Consider the following 21,777-nt stretch of genomic DNA (forward strand, 5'->3'; position numbering starts at 1 on the left):
CAGGTCTGATCCTGCAGCTGTGCTTTTTTGGGGTGTGTGCATATTTAAAAACCTATGAATTATTTAACGTTGAAGAAGTACTCCCAGCTTAGCAGTGCAGCTTACATTTTAAGGATACATATCTGTCCAAGCTGGCTTGCAGTTAACGACAAAAGCATTTAATTCTGTTTCATAATCACTATTAACTCATCAGGAGACTGTTTCCTGTGCCGTGAACAGTATATCAACAGATACCAACAACAGATTCTGTTACAGTGGTATTGAGCTGAGAGGACTGTAGTTCAGACCAGCCAGGGGGAATGTTTCTCAGTTAGAAGTGAAATGGTTAGATTTGTGTCTGCTTCACACTGGTGTGTATTAGTTAGAGATGCAACAGTATATGCACGCTGCAGACAAGCTGAAGAACACAAATAACTCCTCCTGCTGTTGCAGTCTGCATGTTCTCTCCATGTATGGATTTCTGGGTGCTCTTCATCCCATAGTCTTAGACATGCAGGTCAGAGGGACTGGACATTGTAACCTGCCTGTAAATATTTGTCTTTATGCGTGTTAGCCCTGAGTAGCCTGACCAGTTTGGCGATACCAATATTGATATTTAAGAGAAAAAAAATCTGTTGGCCAAAATGAAAAACATAAGCAAACTTGTCAGTGCTCCCTGATAAATAAATTAAGTAATGCTTTTCTAAAATAGCGCAAACCTTTTTAGGCATTTCTAAACTGCTCATTTTTGAGACTTAGTGGCTGACATACAGCATGCTGATACCAATATATCTGTGAAAAGCTGATATTGGCCTATAATATATAGTATGTTGTTGTATTCTGTTGCTGCTGGTTTAAAACATCATTACATTTGGTCTTTGGAAATGATGTACAAGTTTATTTGCATATGGAGCGGGGACATTAAGAACCAATCACAAGTGGTCAATCATGTTGGCCGTGAAGACACACTGTAATGCCAGGTGTGAACTAACTGTCCACTTGTGATCACATCACCCAAGACACTTGTTAATGCCAGGTGTAAACAGTAAAGGGGGGAAAGGTGTCATTATCAACAGAATGATCTGTCTCTGTATGTGTATTCAGATAGAAGACCAGAAGTGGATGTGATTTAAACTGGAAGTCACGTTAAAGCAGGCAAATGTTGTATTTTCTAACCTAATATTTGCTGGCAGTGCAAGTGTTATGTATTGATGTATGTAATATTGATGTATAATACATTCTGAAGTATATTTACACATTCTCATACTGTTATTAAATTCCAATGATGCTGCGTTCACGTTTCTTTATGTGTTGACGTTCACTTCGCTAGGAAAACGTGCAGAGATGGAGAGTACCAGAATATTATATTCAAATAATATGGGGGCACAGAGCGCATTAAATGTCAATCCAACAACAGCAGTCAAACAACATCACACTGCTGAGCTTTGATTTCCAATAAACAATAACAATAAATTCCATTTGTATAGACAGATTTTGCAGCCTGTGCAGGACACTGATGATCAGTTATTAATATACAGCCACCTTGTACAGACTCACTACAATTAACCAGAAAAGAGGATAAAACTCAGAGAATTCAACACAAATGACCAACAATAAATGAAAAGAGCTATGCACACTGCAGCAAGTGCAACAAACAATATTAGGCTACAGAAATAACTGTCACTTTAACAACAGAATAAAAAATATACATAGCAGACAACATATATAAACCAGGGATGTCAACAGCTACAGTTGAGACCCATATGCTGCCAGTCAGCGTGGTAGAGGGGGAGGGATTCAAAGAGCCAGTTCGGTACCTCAAGCCCAAGAACATTATGCCATCAAGAGCGACCGTGACTAAATGAATTGCTGAGAGGAAGAATGAGCTAAAAGTCAAGCTAGCCGGGGCAGATAAGCTTGCTCTGACCCCCGACTGCTGGACAGCTCTTACAAATGAAAGCTACATCACAACTACCCGTCACTTCATCAGTGCTGACTGGGAGCAGCATGTCTGTCTGATATATTTAAGTCTCTCCAGTCATAATGTCCAATGAAAAGAATCCCTGCATTAAATGTGAAAATATTCCAGCTCTCTGTTTTCCCACTGATTCATTGAGAGATGCTTTCTTTTGTAAAGAATTTTAACAACAGAACAAATGGGTTTTTCCTATATGTCAGATGACTGCAGGGAGGGAGCGACAGCTACAAGAATGGACATTTGTATCTTGTAGCCATCCACAATGATTTGAATCTGTTTCAAGAAACATTATGGCTGATGCACAGACATTTCAATCATGGAGCTGACTTTTTTCCCAGTGAATAATAACAGAACAGAAATATCTGTTTCAGGATTCAGGTACATCCATAGTAAACAGGCCAAGACAAACACATGCATTACTGAGGTCAAACAAGGTCAAAAAAGCAAACACTGAATTTCTATTCTTGACATGTCACAGCAACGTATGAAACCAATTACTGTCCCGCCGAAGACTCAGCATATCCCTTTCAGACTCTGGGTGTTTATGGTATGCATTTGAGTTCAAAACTAGTATAATTTATAGTAAGGATGTGCTCGAAATATTCAATCTGATCTGTTAACAGAAGGAAAGAGGTGTCTACAATATTTGCAAAGAGAACATTTAGAAAAGTGTCACAGGACAGTCCTTGCAATGTTTTTGTTTTCCAAATGAGTGTTGTTTCCTCTGTCCCTCCCTCCGTCCTTCAGCTCCTCATGGCCTGTGTGTAGCACCTCCCCCATCCTGTAAGTCTCATTCCTCCACTGATCACCACCTCCTCCACATGGCTCATGTCTGAGACATGACACTGTACCGAAAACCGCCTCCTGCTCCCATTCTCCCACATTCTGAGCCAGGACAGGTCATTCTGGGAGTGGGGCAGCTATTTCATCCTGTTGCGGTTTGTTTTGGTCAGCTGTGACTAGGTCGGTCATGCCATATTGTCTTTTATAAGAAAGCATGTGAGCCACAAAGAGCATGTTTCCACATTCACTCTAAACCCCCTTTTAAAACTGACACTTCTCCTGTGATTTAGAGGGAGGCCGGTATGCCAAGACCACTTCTTCCTTCTTTTGCTGTATTTTTATTCAGTGTCATAGCACTCAACTCCCGGCCTGAAACGCTTCCTTCTCTATGCAAAGAGCTTTTTGAATAAAGTATTTCTTCCTCAGTTCAAACTGTTCAAAATGTTTAAGTGAGTATTGTCAAACTATAAATAAGAATATGTAACATTTGTCAGCTGTAGATTGATCAGTCTGCAATAAAGTGCTTAACCTGGCATGAAGCCTCCAAAGGCAGACATGAAAGCTAAACAACAGTCATTTGACAGGCACCTACCGTGGGTCATGGCAAGGCACGGGGGGGTTCTTTCAGTCGAAGTGAGTCGCACTGTTTCTCTAAACGCACCTGTGTGAATGTTCACCATGGTGGCTCATTCTCAGCTGACTTAAGAAATGTGCATGAAAAATGACATCCTAATACTTTTAGGTCATATGATATCAACATGGTTTTCCATTTTCACTAAACAGGCTTCTCACGTTCCATTCCAACCTTTGCCCACCTAATCATTGAGACCAGGAAATTGTCATCATGTATACATGTTATCCACACTAACAAAGAATGACCAATGCTGCTTGAGCTAGATCAGAGATTGCAGGTAGCTGTACAGTACCATGTGTGATGTGTTTTTCAATGTTTCCTTCTTTACGCAGTTCATCAGATGTGGACTATACTCTTAAAACAAGTCCTCAAGTCAACATATATATTTCATTTTCATTTCAAACCCAGTGCAGGGCTAAAACCAGTTAGTTAATGGCCGGGGTGTCAAATCACCCCACCCCCTCGACACCCAGCACCAACCAAACCGCTGTCTGACACCCCCAGCCTTCCCCCAAACAATTCACAGACAGACGTCAACAGCACGCAGACACCACTTCATTGAAGGAACACAGTTATGTAAATGAAGTACTTCTTGTTTTTCTATCCAGCTCACTCAGGCAGCTGAACATCACAGAGAAATTTAGATATTTTCAACAGAGAAAGTCCAGGTTTGACACATAGAATAGGAACTTCATGACAAAGTAAAAAAAAAAAAAAAAATATTCAGGCCCTAGAACTGTATTGTACTGTGATGCATCAAGTGAACGCTCAATACAACAGAATCACTGTTTTTATGAGCATTGAAACATCAGTGCAGAACTGTCATATGTTCCCTTGAAACCCGGAGCTCAAATGCACCGACTGCACATGTGGAGCATGTCTGAGTATTCACTGAACAGCACGCACACCCACTGTGTGCCTGAGGACTCAGGTTATCGCAACAGAACTTATCAGACCATTTACAACATTCTCAACAGTGAGGCGGGAAGAATCCTTTTCAGTCTGTTTTCATGACTGATAAAAACAGAGACAAAGGCTGCTTCCACACTGATACATTTTCATTTTACAATGCATAACTTTTGCTACGTTTCCACCTCAGTGTCAGCACTACTCCAGTGCTCTCAAACCCCTAAAACTGAGACTTTTGACTGCTGGTTTGAGTGTGTTCGGACAGAGACGATGACTAAGACACCTACATTCACTTAAAGATTGGGTCTTATCAGCCACGAGGAGTCCTTCCCTGATTCATCACTGCCCTATCACGTGACCCTTTTACAGACAAAAACAAACAACGTGAGCTTTGACTGCCAAGGAATACCCCAACGGCACAGTGACCCCACAAGAGCAGTATTATGGGCTATCACTTTGCAAGGCCACCTGGTGACAGAATGTTCTCTGGGACGTTTGAAGGCATGGTTTGTGGCTTTGACAGGGTGTTTTGTTCTGCACCGCTAAAATAAAGTTCACGAAGAAACTGTAAATGAATAAAACACAAATGCTGACAGGGACTTCCAGCTACCCAGCAGAGCCTCTAACATGAAAACTGACAACAACGAATCCAAGGGGAACGATGACCACAGAGACATCTGACCCACAGCCAGCTGTTGACCTGCGGATGGAGACGACTGGCAGGGGCTCACCCTAGGACTGGGAGGTGCAGCTTCATCATCCACCATGCAGGAAGGACAATGAGGGAGACACAGTGGAAGGCAGCGTGGACAACTGTGACCTTACTAAGACCATGCTATGTATGGGGCGAGTACCAAACACCATCTCCTGGTACTCACCTGAGTTCCTGACTAAAAAAAGTTATGTGCACCCCTGTGCATGCTGAAAGAATTATCTTTATTCTAATGTCACTTACAGCCCTTTCCAGTGCGGGTGGTCAACAATCCATAACCTGGCCTTCATGAACTTTCATAAAGTCTTCAGATCTTTCACTCTACAGTCTGAATATACATTGTATGTCATTTGAAATTCAACAGTAAGACCTACTATACTATGTCATAAAACTATTACTATAGCATTTTACAACAAAATGAATTTAACATAGTACTTTTCCTACTGTTTCAAATAAATGTGCTGGTTAGTGGGCAGGTGAGGTATGGGGCTGCTGGACAGAAAACAATGAAGGAAGTGGTACTGAATCCAGGACACTCCTGGGGCAGGCACACACCCCATATCTGCCATATCTTCAGTTTGATATGGTCCACGGATGGCTGAATCAGCATATCAACATTTACAAATCATGAACAAAGGGCTTCTTGTATGCTCCAAGTGCTGCTATGAAAATACAAGGCAAACACAAGTAAAGTTGCTGACTACCTAACAAGATAATATTAGTCACAGGGACTCAGCCGTATTGGATTTCAAGATATCAGCGAGAAACGTTTTTAAAAAAATCTAAAATGTGGTAAAATCCTCAGACCTGGTGTCTTGACAGACAAGCTCAGTGTCCCACAGAACAACATATGACATCTGGCTGTGAGTGTTGCCATTTACTTTGATTTTGCAACATCCTGCTGCAGGTTAATGCAGCTTGGTTTCACTGCTCTGGAGATGGGGCTGCAGTGGGGCATCAGCAGAGTGATGCTACTTTCAACCGCATCGAAATAATCACAATCACTCAAAGTAACTGCATCAAGAGTTTGAACGCTTTGAAGGTGTAGCCTATATTTGTTCTCAACCTTGGCTTTCCTTCTATGCTTAAACAAAGGCATTACTGTATGCTAAAAAAAGATTTGTGAAGAACAGACAGCATTACATAAACAGGTCCAAACCACAAAACAATGCTGGAAATCCATCCATAGTTTAGCCTTGGCTTTGTTTTAAAAAGTCACTGAGCAACATACAGTTATCTTTTAGCACATAAACTGACAGAAACCAGTGTAATAATCCCTCAATTTACACTGTGTGTAAAGCTCTGCCTTCCCAACAGCCATCCAGGCCACAGTATGTCGTTGTGGCTGACCACAGCATTCAGAGCTTGTACCTGCAATCTTTCCAGTGGGAATTTATCAACCCACAAGTTTGAAGTTTGAAAACACAGGCAACCATGTTTAGCAGTTTAGGAGTTGAAGTCACACAAAGTCTGATCTTTATCTATCATCCCTGCAGGACATCATCGGGGTGCAGCCTCTGTGGCCCTCAGTCAGTTACATTACATAACATAGTCACCAAAATGTTACTCCCAGTACCCCTAAGAGGAAAAGGACTTCCAACCAACCAAACTCCATTTATTTTTTTCCTAATTTCAAGCTTGTTCTTTAAAGCTCGATCAGCAAGACATGTGATAGCAACGAGTAAATGCTACTGAAATGATCATCAAAGGTACCAGTGTTAATCAGCCAGCAGCATTTTTTCACACTCTACGTGAATGGCGCATACTGCTCACTTTCGCCCTCCACAGAGGGTTTACGGTGTGAAATCATGATGGAGATGAATAAAAGTTGAAACATTGTTAAAATAAACGCTGCTTTGCGTATTGGGTGTAGGCCGAATCGCACAGTATAAGTACTTGCAAAGGATCTTGCATAATGATTCTGAATTACTGTACGTTTGTGCTTCCTGACGAGCGAGCAACGCTAGAATCAGAGAAATCCCAAAGGATTCGCCTGACTACTCACGTCAGTACGGCATGTACCTTTAGCGGAGGGAAGTGATATCCGGCCAAACTTATCTTATTCATCGAGCAGACGACCTATAAAACCGGCAAATCATGACAGTGATTTGAAACGCGCCTCAGTGCACCCCCCTGGCTGGACCCCGTCGGCACGGCCGTCTGGGCGGGGGGTGATGAACACTGCGTTACCTGAGGACACAGTGCAGACTTTTTTGCTGCATTGACTCACAACTCCGGTGGGACGCACCATGTGACCAAACTCTGCACCGTTATGGAGGACCGACCTGGGCCGTACGTGTTCTCCAGTCGGCCGTGAACAACCTGACACACCGAGATCAGCATCGCAGTCGGAAAACACAAGCCAGAGTGATAAAGTTTGAATATCGCCATGTTCGCAGCAGAGTGCTGCTCTGTGCAGGCTAGTAGGCGAGGTCCTGTACACTGCGGCTGCCCTTGGAAAGCCAAGGCAGTGCTTCGCAGCTCTCACGGAGTCCCTGCATCGCAACTGAGGCGCTAGGAAGACTTTTCTAGGTCGAACGACACCGTAATGAAACAATACATAGTCTCAAAGGCCTTTACGTTAACCGCAAACCTCGAAAATCTCACTCGAGGGCACGTGAACGCGTCCCGCACAGGTCCATACCGAAGCGCATACTGCGTACGTGCGCGCGCATTAATTTCTATCAGAGACGACCGCTGCCAAAAACTACACAACTGTTAAAGGGCATTGCCTCATTTACCTGAGATTATCTTCTCGGTCACGGTTTCTTTCTCAGTCATCATATCCCGCAGTTTCACCTCCTCCCGAGCCTTCTCTCCGATGCAGCTACACCAAGCAATTTTCCTGGTTTACTGGGGATACCAGGCCAAAGAGGGAAAATATCAACAAGAACAGCCCCCACGCGGCTAGTTCGGTGCTCCTTCCGACTTCACTTCGCTTTGCCGCTTCCTGTTCTGAGAAAAAGCCGTTAAAAGAACATGGAGAAGATTTGGGGTCCGGAGGGCTTTGAAGAAGGGGGGGCAGTGAGCCTCAGCAGAGGATGTTGAACCCCCGACTGCTGCTGCTGCTCTGTCCGCCCCTCCCAATCACAGTCACTGCTGTCCTGGCCAGGAATGCTGCCGCTGCAGCTCTGCTCAGGACAGCCGGTAGGGATGCTGTGCCGTCCACCAGCCAGACTCAGAAAGTCCGGATTCCATGTAGGTCTGAGGAATACACTTCACGGACAAGTAAGTTTTTGGAAACTGAGTGCGAAGAGAAAAATCATATTCGAGAATTTACTTTCAATTTAGCATTTTTATCTGATGATTAACCTCAGTACCCAGGCAGCATATCTGGAATGTGGGAGGCTAAAAATGGGCAAGAGGTGAAGTGATGAATGTGGGCAAAGTGACAAATGGGTTCAGTGGGTCACATGACAAGCCCATGCAGACTGACTGTAAGGTAAAATTTCACCAAAGGGTCTGTGTTGGAGTGACTAAATTAAAACTTAATAAACCAAACAATTTGTCTAAATCCATACGCAGGGCAAAGTGCTGAAATACTGTATAAAAATATTTGTTTTGTAAAGAGAAAATATGAAATAGGGATCCAGCAGGAGCACATTGGGCTAAGTGTATCACTGGTCCACTATGTCTACATGGGGCCAAATGGGCCAGTGATTGATCTAGACTTGAGTCCCATTTTGCTTTCTGAAGTGGGATATCTGTTATTATTCATATTTTATACATTTCTTTCTAGTTTCCATCCATTTTTGTATTTTTTTTTTTTCATTTCTTTTATTTTTATCTGTAATTTATGCAGCTCCACATGTACCTAGCTTGGTACTTTTGGTCAGCTGATCAAAAGCAAGCTTGCTGTATTTTATTGACATCTAGTAAGACCTCACAAAGCCAGACTACACAGTGCAAGTCTTTTATTATTACTTTTTCAGTTCACTTCACTTCAGTTTTTCAATTCAGCTGACAAACTCGCTGAAATCTCCTGGCTTACTGAGAGTTAAATGGTTTGTGCTAATTGAAAATCTGGCAGTATGTACCAATGAAGCATATCAACTGATACAATAACAACTGATCTTTGGGGCCCCTTGAAGAGGACTCCTGTGTCATTGGAGAACTAGGTGACTATGATGAGCAACATATAAATGTACTTTCGCATTCTTAAAAGAAATATTTTTCAATGGCTCTAATTCAAACCCTAGATGCACCGTAGCACCAAGTGCTTGCTGAAATATGTAGCTGCTCCATACCAAGTATGACATCAACTGGCATCTGAAGTGCATGCTGGCAATTTCAGCAAGCTTACCTTCTGTGTTTTCTAGTGCAGACAAGTCTGAAAACAGTGAATGTGCATGATGCATTTCTGGTTGCTTCAGCTGCAGCAGTGACTCAGCAGCAAATCCTACTTCATTTACAGTTTCTGCGAGGAAAAACAGAGGAAGCAGTCGATAATCTCTAAAGCATTATTTATATCTGTGCCAAAATGATCAAAAATCAATTTGGAAACAGGGTACCTGTAGGCGATAGTTTAGTTTTGTGATGTCTTTTACAGAAAATTAGTCTCAAAGACCAATTTATGTTAAAAGCACTGGTTTATGTAAATTAAACTGCACAAAGTTGTGTTTCTTACACACTTCTTATTACAAACACCAGTTTACACCAGTCTGAGTTTCTCCTGGTGGCAGTATTGAAAGTCTGAATAATTTCATTCTCCTGGTTTTTCCTACTTTTCAAGTCCTGCTTCAAATATCCAGATACTCTGAGCTGCAACATTACTGCAGCACTCTGTCATTGTGGCTGTGTGCTTCAGCCTGCCTTGTGTCATTCTGCTTGAATTTACAGTTTCTTGTTATTTTAATTAGTTACTTTATGGCAGGAGTCAGTAACAGAAATGCGTTGCTTTGTGCACCCTGTTGGTTTGATGTCTTCTTCTCTTCTTCTGCTTCAACGAGACTAACCAAGTATGTTGCTGGGCCGAGTATGTTGCTGGACTGTAGTGGTTAATGTGCCAAACTGTGGCCAAATTGTGACACAGATTAACTGTGGTGGTACCTATAATGTGAATTCCTGCATTGTAAATCTGTAATTATGTCTAGTGGTCTGAGTAATATATTTTTTTAAAGTGTACTGAAATTAACAGATCACGTGATACTTCTTCTGCAGGTTTACGTATGTTAATGTCTCAGCCAAACAGTATATTATAGTAACTATTATAGTAGCATAAAAGTTCCACAAAAAGAAAACAACAAGGCCTCATATTAAAATATGATTAAATATACTTATCAAAGAGAGAGAGAATTAAAAATAAAGGCCTGTCTCTAATATAAACCTAAAAAAGAAACTCCAATTGAAGGCCTGGTACCCTCTGAGTCAAGGTAAAGAAAGGCCCCGCCATTATTTGAGAATTTTACCCACTCTAACATACACTTTTGGCTATGGCTGGCATTTTGACAGTAAACGGTAATAAAGTTTACTTAAAAAGTCATAATGCTATGGGAATAATGTCATAAATTTGAGAAGAAACAGTTTTTTGAAAATATTGCAATGTCATCACCATATCATTTTGCCTGTTCACAGCATTTCAGTGAGGTGTGACCTCATACTGGTTCACGTCACATAGTCAAAATACACATTGATGTGGCCGTGTCACCCAGCTGCTAAAAGGTCAGCCTCACACTCTTCCTAAGTGTTGCAACTGTGTCTTGAGCGAGTCTGTAATACTGTATATCCACTGCATAGTGTGGCTCAACTTGACATACTGTTGGTTCCAGGTTTTTTCCTTTTTTGTAGGTTATTTTGGAGCTTTTTGAACAATTTCTGAAAGGGAAAGGCATCCCCTTCAGTTACAGCTATAAATCAAGGAAGACTGTTTCATCTCTACACAGTGTCCATAAATACTCTGGCATCAACAATTACTGAGTCTCCAACACTTCCTGCTTCCTTTCCAGAGCCAACCATTGTCAGTGTTGTCACATGTGACATCACAGGGCCTCTGTGGTTGCACAGCCTGCATCATCAGCCTCCCCTGGTAGGGGTTAGATGTATTTCCCCCTCTGTCAACTCCCTCTGTGTCTGCCTTGTCTCACATGATCTCAGCTCTCTTTTTTTTTCATCCCTGAGTTCGCAGCTTCACAAAATTCCTGTGCGCATACATTCAACCCATCATCTCTTCACCTACAGTAATAAAGCTTCTGCTCATCCCTTGTTTCTCATAGCCAGTACAGCAGCATAAGAGCCCTGTAGGAGCAGAATGTGAATTTATTTATGTATAAAATATGGTGTATTAGGATCGGGTCTCACAGGTTAATTAGCGGTCAGCACTATATAAGGTAGGAACTTTTCTGTGTGAGGTCAGGTGTTTCACCTGGAAGACAAACAGTTTTGACCGCTGACGCAGACAGGAAGCAAGCACATGGTGTTACACGTGTGGACGTATGGAGAGTGGAGGAAACCTGTTTGGATTTATGTTCGTTGACACAATTTTTATTGGAAATAAATGGACAAAGTCTCCAAATGGCAAGTTTGACTTCGATTATCATTCATCAGACACGGTAACAGCAGCAAGTTAATTAGCTTATCCAGGCGCAGCACCTCAGTGGCTTAAAGCCTTGGCTTGGCTTCTATAAGCCCCATACAGCAACCCAATTGGCCATACCATGGGCAAATGAAGTTGGTGCCTCTCATCCTTGTCCATTTCCAAATCCCCCATCCCTTGTGTCATTAACTACACTCTAGCTACACCAGCACCACTAATGCAGCCAACTTCATTAGTTTCTCAACTTTTCCTGTCTCTCCTGCATTACACAAGCAGATAATTTCTGATCATTACAAAGACTAAGCCCAGCTCCATTATCAACACTAGCAAGACCAAGGAAATGTTGACTAACTGTGGTTCAGTGCAGCTCTGCCATCCATTACCTTTAGGGCAAAGAACTTAATGCAGAATTTGTTTAGGGGCTTGCTGGAAAGGAGCTTATTTTTTTTTCTATGCACCTTACCTTCAGTTGGAGAAGCAGTCCCAAGATCTTTGACTCTTTTTCAGAAGCCCAGTGCTGGATCCTGGCTAATAACTACAGAATCCCTTACCCTATCCACTTTCTTGACAATTTTCTTGTTGTCTCTCCACCATCCTCACTACCTCTGTTTGAACTTACTACTCTAACATAAACTTTCCCATAACTTCGGGTCCCTCTTTTTGAAGAAAAAACTTCAGGGCCTAGCACCTCCATCAGTTTTTTTGGTATTATCCCAGAATTAGTTTCCTTCTCCTTCCCTACAGCACATCTCCTTGTTTCTGTCAAACTATCTCCTAAGAGACAGCTGCATCAAAGACCAGCTACTAGCTCTTCACATAGTTCCCCAAGCAAAATCCTTCCTGTCCAACCTTTTAACTAAAGCTAGAGATGTCCCCTCTCTCCACAATGGAGTCATTCTGGACAATGCATGCAAAATGGAAATGCATTTGTGGCAACATTTCCTGTCTCCTTGGAATGGCATTTCCTCCTTTGACTTCATTGCTCAACCTGAGGACATTCAACATTCCAGCTCCTTCTTTTGGATTCGGTGGCTACTATGGAGGGAGATGATTCACTTTTGCTTGGCTCTCAGTGTTCAAATCCGAGTCCTATTCACATTCATCCATGCTTAATGAGCTCGACTGTTTTGTTATAGAGGGCATTCTTTGGGGGCATGGTCTAGGAAGTCCATACTCATCCACTCACCACAGTTCTAGAGATTCTAAACAAAGATCAATCTCGTTCTAAAGCTACTATGCAGTTCCTGTGCAGTCTCACATCAATCTCGGTTCAACACCAGTTCATCCTCCGGGCAGTCCACATTCCTGTTTGCCACAAGATCAGTGCTGATTCTCCCGTTTCTAATTCCAGAAATTCAGACGCTTGGCCCCAGAATTGAACTTTCATCCCATACCAGTCCCATCATTTTCATCCACAACATTCAAGTAGCTTCACTGCTGGAAAACCTCTCTAATTCTTCAGGAGAATCCATTACTAACAATGTTGCCCCAGCCAATCTCTTATCACCAGTACTCATTCCATCCAAAAAATACAGTCCTCCACCATCCAGACCTACAGGAAGCAACATCTTTAACAAGCAATGGAGGCTCACTGGCCTCTATTGTCCTTCAACCGCCCATTTCCATGTCACAATGTTAATCAAAGGCTTTTGGAAACAGGAACCTGCTCTCACAGCTAGATGCTTGCCACTCAGATGCTCACACTCACCAACCTTCTTAGCCACTGCATCTTTTTTCTACATTGAGGATGCATGTCCCTTATGGCTGACCTAACCCTAGAATCCATTGTTAAGTTTAAGGTAATAACTCAGCATTCAAAAGTAGAACTCAGATACCAAGTGAAAGTTCAAACGAAGGCAATATATCATAAAGTCTGAAATCCGGAGTGGTGGAGCGGGTCAAGCTGGATTGTGAATTGTTGATCAGAGGCAGACAGCAGAGGAGGGCAGACAGTGATGTAAACTCCCCTGGAGAATTAAACTCTGATATGTCCAAAAAAAAGTCCTTCCTCATTTTCTACAGTACTACCATGAAACAGAACGATCTGGCTAAGGGTGGGGTTTAGGACTGGGGTTTATGTTGGCAGGAGAAGGAAACTAGGTTGCCACAGAGACAGAAAGGGGACAAGCACTAGGACACAGTAGAGAGGGAAAACAGCAGAAACACTCAGGGTGAGTGAGGGAGGAAACCTGCTAGACCCCAACAGCCAAATTTTTGCTGGCTTATTCTGACTTAATCTGCCTGTAATCTTTATCATCACTCCAGCCTATCTGACATCGCTACCCACACTTCTCACTCATGCATATCCATGGTTCACAAGAGTAAAACAGATCAACTGGGAGTTTCTTTCCCCATAAGCATTTTTTGCCACAGTTTCTATCTTAGTCCATATGAGCCGCTGACCAAATACATCAGCTCTAGGTATGTTGCCAAGGCACCAACTCAACACCCACTCTTTCTCACAGACACAGAAAAAATTGTCATTTACACAAAGTCCTCTGCATTCTCAGGTATATCTTCAGAACACTAAACCATTCCTTTGGATTGGCACTGCACTCACAGCAACCAGACTGGTCATTTCAGACCAAACCATTCAGGTGCTCAGCCACTGGTCATCTTGGGTTTGGGAGCAGGGCCATTCCTCAACCATACCTCTAACCCAAACGGCAAAATTTCAAGAACTTTAAATGTATTATCAAGTGCAGTTGCAAAGAACATCAAAGGCTATGATGAAACTGGAATACAACTGAAATTTTAAAGTTTGGGTTCAAACTGCTGTTGTTACGGCTTGTAATGTGGCCCTAAATGCAGTGAAGTAATGACATGAAATAAATAGGAATGAAGGTGAATATGATGGAGACAGAGAAGCTGGCATGGGCAGAGGGAATGAGGGGAAGGATGGCAGATAGGAGTGGCTTGAAGGCTAGGAGATTGCTGGCAGGTAAACAGATAGGAGGAAAGGTTTGCAGGGGATGATCAGGGGCAAGTGCCCCGGGAGCTGAAGAATGGAGAGCAGGGGTGGAGCAGGAAACCCCAGGTGGGAGGCCAGGGGCTGGAGACGGGCAGAGATGGAAACCTCAGGACAGGAGGCAAGACAGATGGGCTGAGTAGGTTAAAATGGTGATTAAAGGGCTGGGGCAAAGGGTGGATCATCTCATGAGAGTGGACAGGAGGTTGACCAGAGGTGCAAAAATAAGATGTTGAAACTCTTTCTCTGTCTTAAAATAAGTGTGTACGCATACTGGAGGATCTGTGAAGGACATGTCCCTTGTATCATAGCTAAACATCACAATTGAGACACGGCAAGTGACATTTACTTGCATGATCAGCACTAGATAATCCAATTCATATGCAAAACTAAATAGGCCTATAAGATTATATGACTATATAATTTTTACAGTGTACTCAACTATGTAGGGTACTATGTCGTTTCATGGCTGTTTCTTAAAAAACTCAAATAAATTAAGAGGATACTTTGTTTGGATCTACAATATTACTTCAAGTATTCCTAAATTACATAGTTCACTACAGGAAACTTCCTTGGAAATTATTACAAAATAACATGTTACAAAAACTTAATCCTCAAAGAAGAGAAAATTGTGCCAGTGTTGCCACATATGTGTTCCCCTCTATCCAGTACAGCTTGATTGAAAAGTTTGTTTGGAAATATAGACCACAAAAGCAAACGTCTTGAGGTGGGTCTTAAGGTCTCATCTAAAGGCCCTGTCTTGGAGCGGGATTAAAACTAGTTTGTGTTTAATCAAAGCTGGAGCTTTAAGACAATAGCTCAGAAAGTGTGGTAAATGGGGCAACTCATAGATGGCCAGCAGCAATGTTTTTTCCCAGGGGCCACCCAGCAGGTTGATCTGGCTGTGTTATGAATGAATATGTAACAAGACAGTAATGAAATGTAACTCAAATTCTGTACTAGTACTTTGATGTATCTGTAGTGTACATGAGTTAATATTTGGCAGTTATAGATAGCACATCTCAACTTTCTCTTCTCTTATATACATATAACATATACAAATGGGTAAATTAAAGTAAAACCCTACTATTACATAAAGTGTGTAATTAAGGTCCTAAACAGATTCAGGTTGCCTGATCATGCATTCCAACAAAAGACATTTGGTGTTTTGATAATGTGGCGGAAGGCACAATCTAACACATTGCTCCAAAATCTCCCATAGTTCAACTGGGTTGAGATTTGGTAACTGTGAAGGTCCTAGCATCTGATTCACATCATTTTCATACTCATCTAACCATTCACTAACAGTTCTATATGATGAGCCCATAACACATATGATATTATGTTATAGATTAAATCACCTGAGCATTTAAATTCATTAAAATTAGGTCCACCTAAACTAATGGTGCTTACACATTAATGCATCAGTATTAATAATCTAATGATATATAATACACTGACAGGGCCATTATTCTGCACAATAAGTACTTCTACTTGAGTAACATTTGGAATGCAGGACTTGTACTTTCAGGGAGTGTTTTTACACTGAAGTATTGCTTTTGCTTTAGTAAAGAATCTGAGATCTGACAGTATATCATTGCATTAACAGTCAAGAGTTTAAGACCAGGTGAAAAGGTGAAGAGTGTTTGCAATGTGAAGGACCAGCTTGATTTTGGCATTTGATGTGGCCGTATCACCATGATAATCAGCATCTTACCCCATCTAGTGGCCACTCAGTATTCAGCTTTCCACTGCTGCGCATCATCAAAGCATAGAAATTCCCTGCCCTCCTGCACATCTGTGAATACAGAAGTTGTGAGTGGCTTGACTTTCTACCAAAGAAACAGACCAGAGTCCATTGTGACACTGTTTTTGGAAAGATAAAAATTAAAAACAGTAGAACTAGCTGGATTGATATGTGCCATGTTTTTGTTTGTTTATGTTTCTTGTGATTTGGTAGCTATTAGTTAAAAATTATTTGCACAGTAAATGTGCAAGTATCTTTGATTGCCAAACTGCAGCAATTTCATTGATACAAGACCAATTATTTGATTGTGCTCTGTGTAGTTTCTGTCGTTTAGATGTTTGAGAGTCAGCAGGTGTTTGCATTTTGTAATTTTATAATGTAGCTTGGAGAGCAATGAGAGGAAATCTATCTGCAAGTTTAGCTAACATCCTCATATTTTCTTTTGAATTCTAAACTGGTGTTTCGGCTTAATTCACAGATTCACTCAACCATTATTTGATTGTGTGCCATGTACTTGATTCAGATGTTTAATGTATCAAACAAAAGTCATTCTGGAAGAAGATATAAAAAAGATTAAGTTAATTGAATTGATTTAAAAATATGTGGTAAAAATAAAGAAAACAATCATTCTTGATGAACAGCTTTATTAACAATACATATAAACAGAAACAGCAGTTTCCTTGAACTGATAAAAGGTACAATTAAATCCATACAGGTTTCTGGAAATTGTCTATTTAGGTATTAGTAAAGTATTCACTGCAGTTCGTGTACACTGTCATACTTTCCACAATGATGCAGGTGTCATTACCCTAGCCTTGACTTTGTGCTTTTTCAAAATAAGTATTTCCAACTAACTAGTAGATGTTAACAGATGGAGAGAGCAAGAATCCACTGATTGCACTGCAGTACGGAATAAATGGATAATGGGAATGCTGATTGGTGTACATCTGTTGTTGCATTGAGTGTTGGCCTGTAGCTGGCATGCAGTAGTAATGCTGTGTGATTGCCACCCCATATGGAATAATGAGCATTGATGACTATTTGCCTATGTCAGATGGAATAGTGTATTAATGGTTTGTTCAAGCATAATTAGATATTTGTGATGAATGATATTTCTGACTGTAGTGGTACTGTAAATGCATCAGCATATCTTCAGCGTAGGATATGTTATTGTCGAAATAGAGGAAGAACTTTATTGGATTTTTATTTTCGACATGTCGAAGTTTAATCCTCTGGAGGAGTTTAAGTTTGCTTGCCTGGTAGAATGGCCAGAGTGGAAGCTTTTTGAACTTCAGGCTAACCACTGAGCTAACCAGCCAGGAGAGAGAAATCCAGGTCTGCTGGCTCATTTTTTTCATGGATAGCGAAGGGAGAGGGAGCAACACAAGAACGGAAACACAGCATGAAAAGCAACAAGTGTCCCCAAAAATGTCTGGAACTGTGGTAGGTGTGGCACCCAGCTTTATGATAGAAAGAAATGCCCTACCATTAAGATTACATGTAAAAAGTGCAAAAAACGAGGACACTGAGCACAAGTGAGTTGTTCTAAAATACTGAATGACCGCACAGAGAGTATGGGACAGTTTCAGTTTCTGGCACACATTCTGGACACTCCTTAAAGCCTATAGACAGGGACCTGCAACCTGCTAGAGACTGAACCAATTAAAATTATTCCCACTGCCACTAGTGAAAATGGAGCCGCTCTGTTTGGAAAAGGAGGGCATCATTGAGTGGTGTGCTGCGCTGGTCCCGGTTTTAAAGCACTACAGAAAAGAGGTCCGGTGCTGTGCAGACCTAACAAAGCTAAATAACGCAATGAAATGGGAAAGGTCAGCCCCTTTGGGGTGTATGCCTTCAGCCGACTTCCATTAGGGATAACAAGTGTGCCAGAAATCTTCCAGCAGAAAATGGTAGAAACTTTATAGGGGCTGGAAGGGATGGAAGTCTAGGACCTAGGAGATCCTTGACAGACATCTGGAGAGGGTTCTGAATGTGAATGAGGCAGCTAGCCTCAAACTGAACAGAGCTAAATTGAAGTTCAAAAAGCAACAAATTTCCTTACTGGGGCACATCATTGATGACAGTGGTACGAGTCCGGACTCAGACGAAGTGGCTGGAGTAGAAAATTTCCCACAACCTCACAATGAATGGTTGCTTGGAATCATCAACTACATGGCCAAATTCATCCCAGAGCTCTCTACAGCAGCACAACCACTCTACAAACTGCTGAAGGTGAAAGTTGAATGGCTGTGGGGACCTGCACAGCAGACCACCTTCCAAAGACCGAAGTCTTTGCACCTGTACTCTCCTTCTATGATGCTACAAGACCCACTGTGGTGTCGCTGATGCTAGTAGTTACAGGTCTGGACTGGGCCTATAGCAGCAGCATAGTGATGACTAGAAACCCGAAACCTCCAGGCGACTCTGTGACACAGAGCAGGAATCCTCAACAAGAATGGAGGATGGTTGACGACAAATTAGTGTTTGGGCTAGTGTTTGAGCACTGTTTGGACTTGACAGCTATAAACTGATCCTTGACCACAAGTTCCTGTTACCCTTAATGAACAAGACTTTGACAATGACCAGAAGCTGCTTAAGAGACTCATGAGCTTTAATGCAGAGGCTGTGTGCGCACCAGAAAAGGCATTAGCAGATGCTCCCTCCAGGAGCCCAATGCAAAGTTTTGGGGATGAGATGTCCAGCATGACACCGCTGCACATATGGAGTCCTGAGCCACATCCCAGCTACCAGAGGATGCAAGAGATCAGGCTGAGGCAGCTATACAGGTGGCAAAAGAAAACGTTAGAAACTTGAGTCGACCTTACGAATCCTGTCTGAGAAGTTAGACCCAAACTGGACAGACAAGGAAGAAATCAGGCAAGCAGATGCAGCCACCAAGCAGAGACAAGCAGCCCACTACAACCACAGGAACAGAGTCAGAAATCTACCTTTGCTGAACCCAGGAGACAGTGACTGGACGATGAGAAACAATTGTTTCCGAGGAGCCGGTTCCACTCAGGGGGAGTACAGTACAGATGAAACTGAAGTCTTGTGTTGAGTGGACTGACAGTACCGACACACCTACATCTAAGGAGCATGGGACTGTACAAGTGTCTGCAGGGACATTCTTCAGTCAGAAAGAGGGACAGACACAGAAAAAGAGATTGGCTGGGTGTTAAAATGAAAAAAAAAAACTATTAAAAGAAAAAGTTATTAAAAGAAAAAAACTGTTTAGTGTTAAAGTTGTGTTATGAAATGTTGTGAGAATGTATCTTTGAGGGGGAGATGGAATGAATGGTAATTCTGACTGCAATGGTACCTTGAACCCAAAGCACATCTTAAGGATACGAGATGATAGTGCTGAAAGTGAGGAAAGACTGTGATGGGTTTTGTTCAGAGCCATTCATTAAACATTCATTGACTGTTTCCAATTTCCTACCAGTTCTCCTTCTTTAGTTAGATGTCAAGCAACATTACAATAGTAGTTGGTTCAAATAACTGGTTATGTCTGTCTAAGATAAGTAGATGAATAACATGTCTATGATCTACATAATCACTACATCAAAAACCCATCAAAGAGCTTTGGGTAGACTTTGGTTGGCATTGCACCCTTTTATGACCAGAACAGGAGAGAGCAGAGTGCGACAGACAGATGAGATCAGATAGACATATAAGACGCAGCGTTAGCACAGTTCAAGGAGTCCTTGTCTCACAATGGAAGCAGAAGCCAACAGACCAGTTTGGTCAATTTTCCAAAACTGAGCAGAGCATTGGCAGCATACAATCTAGCCATTGACTGCTTCTTCAACATCAAGGCTCTTATGTTTTCGTAGTGTTTTCCTTCTGCTGCTGAAAGCAAAAATAATAATGAAGCTGAATGAGAACTCATTTTGTTTACTTTGATTTTATGTTGTGAAGGCCAGCTCACACAGCTGACGGGAACCTTTTGGTTGACACAGTCTCTCACAGCTTGTGCTAATTTTCCTCTGAACTAACTTGAGAATAGTGGAAGATCTGTGCTCTGTGCTAGGCCCCAGATGTTTCAAGATCCTAACAACACCTGGTCTGGTCTACTGGTCTTCACAAGGCAGAGAGGGTCTAACGGAAACATTATATTCAGTTGCATTGTGGGTAAAGTAGGATTCAGTCTTGACCTAAAGGTTTCAAAGGACTAACTGTCCTCCGATCCTTCAATTTTGATTGTTCTTCTTTTAATCTGCCTTTTGTCAGTCCACCAAAATTGTGGAAGCACATGACTGTGAGGAGTTTAAGTATTAAGTATTTTAAGTACATTTACATTTCTGTTGTGGCGGTCTGCTTCATGGTGATCACCACCCGGCGCTCACAGTCTGCCTTTCTATTCTCCCCAACTTCAGTGGAGATAAATGAAATATGGCCCAGTGCATGTTAGTTTATGTACACCTGCATGGTGATTTTGCATGTCACACTTTTGTTTCTGTTAGATGTTTTATTAAACATTTTAATGAGAGCTCAAGTCTTTAACTATGCTTGTATTCAGAGGATGCTCAACTGATGATGGAAATGAAGCTGCAATACTCAGCATGCATCACTAGAGGGTAGTGCAAGGTAAATACTGGAGGCTGCAGACTTCCACCATGCAAGTATTAAATTGCAGCTTGGACAAAGAGATCTCGACAGGCTGAATTAGCTGCCTAGTTGGCTGTTTAAGTTACTAATCAAGGAGAAATATTGAAATTAGGAATATACACAGATCTGGACAGAACTGCAATCTGCATAAATACATTGGTGACCTGCTGTAAAGAGTTCAGTCCTGAGGTGTTTAGTGTCTTTAAAGTCCCTGAGAATTGCTTTTCTGCAGTAGAATGCATTTCATGTTTTAATTGTGGGGACTGCATGTTCTGTTAATTCACATATGGGAACTACAGTTAAATACTACAATTTGTAAAGATGAATTCTCCTCTTTTTTTTCTCTAACTATATGTATATAGTATGATATTTACTCATAAACTCATGAGCCGTTTGTTGTTATAAGTAATGTTTGAAGAAGAACTGGATTACTTGTATGCACAGTCTTTGTTTTTGCTGCATATTATAAATTAAAGGTGAGTTTCTTCAGCAAAATTAGTTGCAATAGAATACAAATACAATAACATTTGTAGATTTACTTAATGTTAAGCCCGTTATTATCTGTTTCACCCAGAAGCAATTTCTAAATGAGGTCATAATAGAGTATGTGGAATATTTAATCAGACACAAAGAGACATATTTCATTGACACTATGTTTAAGAATATGAATTCAAATGTGGCACTATATGTAAAAACATGAAGTCAGATAGAAGTCAGCCTGCTACAGTCACAGTTGGCACATCGTTATTAAGAAGATTTGCGTTTTTGTAAACCAACTCCTGAGACTTAACGAATTCTGATTAAGTCATCCTCCTAAGCATGCTGGGAAAGGGTTCACCGACAGGTCGGCCACTTCTTAGGCTTAGACAAAAAGCTGTGCATGACTCAAAACACTGCTTAGCTACCTGCACATCTGTGCTGATTATC

General features: G+C 41.6%; 1 protein-coding gene across 4 annotated transcripts in view; it reads right to left on the reverse strand.

The window, feature by feature from the left end:
- The window catches only part of hspa12a (heat shock protein 12A), a 61,104-nt gene extending 49,057 nt beyond the window's left edge, over positions 1–12,047 (reverse strand). For 3 of the 4 annotated variants that reach the window (XM_041947881.1, XM_041947883.1, XM_041947879.1), the window contains exon 1: positions 7,737–8,016. In XM_041947881.1, the coding sequence (XP_041803815.1) occupies positions 7,737–7,779 (43 nt within the window). In that variant the 5' untranslated portion in view covers positions 7,780–8,016. Of the gene's footprint in view, positions 1–7,736; positions 8,017–11,990 lie in introns of those variants that run through there. The other variant, XM_041947882.1, reaches the window with a different exon arrangement.
- Positions 12,048–21,777: the final 9,730 nt, after the last annotated feature.

Source organism: Chelmon rostratus, chromosome 11, assembly GCF_017976325.1.
Source record: "Chelmon rostratus isolate fCheRos1 chromosome 11, fCheRos1.pri, whole genome shotgun sequence".
Lineage (NCBI taxonomy): Eukaryota > Metazoa > Chordata > Actinopteri > Chaetodontiformes > Chaetodontidae > Chelmon > Chelmon rostratus.